General features: G+C 56.4%; 1 protein-coding gene across 1 annotated transcript; it reads right to left on the reverse strand.

The window, feature by feature from the left end:
* Positions 1–801: 801 nt before the first annotated feature.
* Positions 802–3,969, reverse strand: LOC139832613 (uncharacterized). Its single transcript, XM_071822406.1, has 4 exons — positions 2,903–3,969; positions 1,122–1,206; positions 990–1,043; positions 802–902 (listed from the first exon to the last, which is right to left on the reverse strand). The coding sequence occupies exons 1-4, from the start codon at positions 2,981–2,983 to the stop codon at positions 802–804; spliced, it is 321 nt and encodes a 106-aa protein (XP_071678507.1). The 5' UTR covers positions 2,984–3,969.
* Between the last annotated feature and the right edge of the window lie 1,682 nt (positions 3,970–5,651).

Raw genomic sequence — 5,651 nt, forward strand, 5'->3', positions numbered from 1 at the left:
CTGCGCCTTCGCGCACGCCGGTAAGGGCGTCCAGATTGAGCTCCGGGTACCGGGAGCAGGCGACGCGGAGGGCGGAGTCCGCTCCAGCGCGGGCAGCAGAGCACTGCCACTCGCGGATCCTCCTGCCGGCACCTTTCAGACGGTCGTTGATGAGGGAGAAGGTGTCCGGCACCTCCTCGCCAGGCCATAAAGTCCTGTATAGCTGGGTAGCTACATCAGGGATGTCCGAAAGATTGCGGTCTATGCAGCGCATATGGGACACCCGCGCGTTAAGCGCGACCAGATGGTCCTTGGGCGTCCATGGCACGGTAAGATCCGCTTGGCCTTTGTCCTTGCGCTGCGCGTCGACCTTCTTGACGGCATACCTCTGCGAGTCCGGAAAGAGGCCTGTGCAAAGAAAGAAAAAGCTTAAGGAAAAGAGTCCGGAAGAAAAAGAGACCGGAAGAAAAAGAGACCGGAAGAAAAAGAGACCGGAGAGAAAAGAATCCGGAAGAAGAGAGACCGGACGGAAAGATAGCGGAAACAAAAATGGGGTCGAAGGAAAAAAGGCTCGTATGCATGAGTCAAAGTGTAAAAGAATAGAACTTTCTGTTGGCAAGTGTGTCGGTCTGCAGGATCAGCTGATCGCACTCCTTGTGCACCTCCTCCAGCCGCGCGGCCTTCTCCTCGGCACCCTTCCGGGCCTTGGCCATCTCCTCCAGCTCTGCCCGCAACACCACAGTGGCATTGCAGGCATTCTCCAGAGCCTCGTCCAACTTGGCCGCTGCGGTCACTTCAGCGGCCTTGAGGGCCTTGGCGTGGTCAAGCCCCAGCTGAATCAACTGAGACTTGAGCTCCTGGTAGCTGGTCTTGAGGGCGTTCAGCTCCTCCCCGGTGCTGCCGGCTGAGCTCATCCTTCTCCCCTGTAACCGGAAAAATGAGTGTTAGCAAGGTTACACTAGTAAAACTGAAAAGAAACCAAGTTCAAAGGAGAAAGGAAAAAATAGTACGTTGGGCCGTGGCGAGCTGCTCCTTGAGAGCATCGATGGAAGCTTCCGGGATCACTGTTGAACAGAAATTGTAAGTGTCACAAGGAAAAAAGGTTTCCGGTAGCAAAGATGCCGGTAGAATAAAAAACTCACCTTGGCACTTGTCGTGTGCCTCAGCGAGCTCCCGGTGCTCCCATAAAAGCTCCTCGAAGAGGGCCTTCCGAGTGTCAGCGGTGACCTGTTCAAGAAAAAGAAGAAATGAGATAAAGTTTTGCGCTAAGAACAAAGTTCTTAACCCGAAACTCGGGGACTGGCAGTGCCGGTTTTGCGCGTTTTTAAGATAAGTTTTGCGCTAAGAACAAAGTTCTTAACCCGAAACTCGGGATCGGGCAAAGTGCCGGTTTTGCGCGTTTTTAAGATAAGTTTTGCGCTAAGAACAAAGTTCTTAACCCGAAACTCGGGATCGGCAGTGCCGGTTTTGCGCGTTTCTAAGGTAAATTATGTGTTAAGGAGAAGATGTTTAACCCGAAACTCGGGACCGGCAGTGCCGGTTTCCACGCTAAAAACTTAAGTTAAGTTTTGCGCTAAGAGCTGCGCTCTCACCACAAAACTCGGGACTCGGGAAGATAGACAAGAGAGAAACCGGCATGAAACTAAGGAAAAGATAAAGCAGAACCGGAAACAAAGAAACCGGCAAAGGTTGAAAGTTAATAGAACATACCGTCAGATTGTTCGTGGAATCGTACCACGCGCTGTCAAGCTCTTTTACGGCAGCCCGGAGCCGCATGAAGTGCTCCTCAGAACACCGATCCCCGACAGGATCAGGTGCCGGCAGCCGATCCTTGCCCATGCCGCGGGTCGCCGGAGTGATGTCCGCGGCGTTCCACTTTTGGGCATACGGCAGGAGGTGCCCTGTGTCCCGGCCTTGGCGCTGGAACTCCGTAATGCGGCCGAGGAGGCCGGTGGCCTTCATGCTGGCGCTTTTGGCAGCCTTGGAGACGTGCAGCACCAAGGGCTGCTGGCCGCCCGAAGGGGCGCTGGAGGCCGTCGCCTTCCCCTTGATGAGCTTGGAGGGCTTGGGCGGCGGCGCGGTCGAAGAGGCCCCGGAAGTCTTAGCCGGCGGCGCGCCAGAGCGGCCTTGGAGGGCTGGGCGCGAGGAGCCTCGAGCGGAGGCATGAGGATGGTGCGTGGAGAAGGGGGAGCGCTAGGAGCGTCACCCGTCTTGGAGCCTTCCGGCGCGGAAGATTCCGGCGCGGAAGTTGTCTTTTCGAGGACGGGAGGAGCAAAAGGCTCCGCCCGCCCGGCAGCTTCTTCTTCTCCGGCGCCGGTGTTGCTGGCGCCGGTGTCTTGGTGTTCCGGGAGGAAGGAAAGATCCTCCTCCGTGCGGTGATCTCGACGGTGAAGGGGCCGCACGCCCCGACTTGTTGTGCCCCCGAAAGGGAGGCAGAGGTGTTGCCGGCACCAGATGGTGCCGGGCTTGAACGAGGAGGAGGGGTTGAGGTCCTTGCGGATCCCTCGCGTGAGCCCGATGGCCTTGGGCCAAGCTTGAGAGCGGGGCTGAGAAAAAGAAAAAGACAAGTGGTTGAGAAGAAGCAACCGGAAAAAGAACTTAGCAAAAAAGGAGGCAAGCCGGAAAATGAAATTACCCGGAAGCGGTTGGCACCGCTTTGCGCCCGTAGCGGCGCACGCCCACTTCTTTCTCCCCCACGGGCTCCGTCCGGAAGCGCTTGGAGGGAGGAGCATGGCTGGAGCCGGCAGTAGATGCCGGCTGCTTGTTCTTCTGGCCCTGGGCCATGAGTTTGTCCACAAACTCAGTGCCGGCCTCGGCGCGCAGGGGCGGCACGCGCTCGTGGATCTGTGAGTTGGATATGGCTAAGAAGCAATTCGCAAGAAAGCGATAATGGCAAAGTATAAGAAGCCGGAAAAGAAAATACCTCGAGCACAACCAGCTCCTCCGGATTTCCGGTGGGCTCCGGCGGGTCCCGGCCAAGGCGCGCAGCCGGAGTCTTCCCCATCTTCAGATCCTTCCAAAAGATGTAGGGATCCGGGTCGAAGGAGTCAAAGGCACGCTTCCGGAGAGGTCCTCGCGGCTCTGCCTGGATAGAGGGGAAGCGGTCCCTGGCCTGAAACAAGGTAAAAAAGAAGGTTAGCAAAAGCAGAAACTTACCGGCAAAGACAACCCCAAATTGCGCAATCTCTTACTTCTTGGGTCGGACGGTTAGAGGAACTGAGGGGAAGGAGGCCCCATTCCCAAGTAAAAGGCATAGCAGTTTGACAAATCTGCTTAGCCTTGCGAACAACATCTTTCTTGCTGAGAGCACGGCCTGTGATCTTGGTAGGATCGCCTGGGCCATACATCTCGCTCATCCTATGTGCGCGGCGCTTAAGAGGAAGCACCCGGCGCGATATGAAGGTCCGGATGACATCGTCGGGACAGATGTTGGTCTCCTTCTTCAAAGAGGCCAAGAAGCGCACTACCCGATTGGTTTCGGCATGTTCTGTCTTCGGGTTGTAGCTCCAGTTGGCTCTGCTGGGGGGCCCCTCTTGATATGGAGGAAGATTGATGCGATCGGCGCGGCCGGTGTTCTTCACGTAGAAGAAAGTTCCTTGCCAGGTGCGGCAAGACTCGAGGCCGGAAAACTTAAGAAAAGTGCTCCCTTGGCGGGAGCCGACGATGCAGGAGCCGCACTGCACGGGCGGCTTGGGCTTAGGAATTTCCCTGCCCTGGACGGAGTTGATCCGCAAGTTAAAGAAACGGGCAAACGTCTCACGAGTGGGACGAATGCCGATGTAAGCCTCCATGAAGGTGGCATAACAAGAGAGATAGAAAATGGCGTTGCCAGGAAGGTGGTGAGGTTGGAGTTCGTAGAAATCTAGGAACTCCCGGAAAAAAGTAGAGGCAGGAAGGCCGAAGCCACGCTCGAAGTGAGCGAGAAAAACAACAAACTCGTCGTCTTCCGGATCCGGTTCGATCTCGTCATCCGGAATCCGACAGGAAACTCCTTCCGGAATCCTTCGAGACCGGTACAGCCAATCAATCTCGAACTCAGTAACGTTGGAGCCCATCCAGGCTCCGCGAGTGGGTGGGGAAGGCTCCTCGCCGGAAGATTGGCTGGAGCTGCTAGAGGCTTGGCCAGAGCTACTGGCCTCTAGGCTACCGGAAGCTTGGCTAAAGCTACCGGATTCTAGGTTGCCGCCGGACTCTTGGAGGCTACCGGATTCCTGCTGATTGCCGGAATCGGTCTCCATTGGATCTGAGGCCGTAGATTCACCGGGAGAGGGTCTGCGGCGCTTGAGAGAAAGGGAAGAAGAAGATGCGGAAGAAGATCCCTCGTCAGACATCGCGAGGGTAGGTGGAGAAACAGAAATCCCAGACTCGAACCCCGCGTGAAGATCTACGAGTAAGAGGAAAACCAAAGAAAAAGGAGCAAATAAGAACACCAAAGGCTCAAGATCTGGAAAGCAAGCGAACGGCGAGTAAAGAGAAATTAGTACCAACCTTGAGCGGCGCGGTCGCTGGGGAAAGAGTTTGCTGGCGGAGAAGCGGGTCTGCAGCCGCCGGCGAGCACCGTCGACGGCGAGGCGGAGAAGCTCGCGAAGAAGCACAAATGCGGCGGACGCGAAGAAGTTGCTGCCGAAGATCTCCGCACAGCGAAGTCCGGCGGCGGCACGGCGTGAGTTCGCCGGGCGCCGGAGCTTGAACGGGCGACGGCGGACGGAGAGCGGCGGAGGCGCAGAGGCGTGGAGCTCTGTGCGCGAAGGAGAAGAATGCGAAGAAGATGAAGAGGAATGGGCAGTTGCGTTTATATAAGAGAGAGAAAGTGGGCGTGGAACCGCTGGGCCGCGGCGGTTCGCCTCGCGGCCCGCGACGGTTCGCGCCTTGGGCCGCCACGTGGCGGAGGGATACACGCGCGAAAACGGAGGCCACACGGAGGCGCACGCGGGATCCCGAAGAGGTAGTGGGATCCGCTGCGGTGCATTAAATGCGTGCGCGGGAGTCGAAACGATGTGACAGCGGACACTGGCGCGTCAGTTACAGTGCGCATGTCACTGACAGGCGCGGGGCCCGATATATTCTCGACTTCGCCGAGGAAGGAGCAAAGACACGTGGTGCCGGAAAAAAGAGATGCCGGAACGAGCCTTGCAAAGAGAAGAAAAGGAACAAGGGTAAAGGTGCCGGAACTAAGCTCAAGAGATGAGTGACTAAACCGGTATGTTAGAAAGATGAAAACCTGGCATGGTCTGTAGGATAGAATCCTCCAGGCTATACCAGCTTCGGGGACTAATGTTGGGGGGATAACCCCCGGTATGCCAAAGGCATGCCAAACCGGATGGTTTGAGCCATCGAGATACCGGTTTAATGTTCTTGCCGGAAGCCTAGTAGGAATCCGGGAGAGCAAGGCTAAGCCGGTATCCCCAAAGGGGTATGCCGGAACCCGGTATAAAAGATACCGGAAAGGAGAGCCTGTCGGCAGGACTGGTCAAAGATTCTCTTCAGAGCAAGAAGACAAGGATGAGCTAAGCCAAGTAACTTTATTCAGAGCCCTGGCGCCAAAGAGAGAGGTGACGGAGAAAGAAGCCGGGGGACGTCAGCTTCTATGATAAAAGAAGGCCCCGGTGTCATCTATGATTAAAGTAGCTTTGTACAAGAGCCGATTAAAGTAGCTTTGTACAAGAACTCAG

The sequence above is a fragment of the Lolium perenne genome, chromosome 6 (genome assembly GCF_019359855.2).
Source record: "Lolium perenne isolate Kyuss_39 chromosome 6, Kyuss_2.0, whole genome shotgun sequence".
Classification (NCBI taxonomy): domain Eukaryota; kingdom Viridiplantae; phylum Streptophyta; class Magnoliopsida; order Poales; family Poaceae; genus Lolium; species Lolium perenne.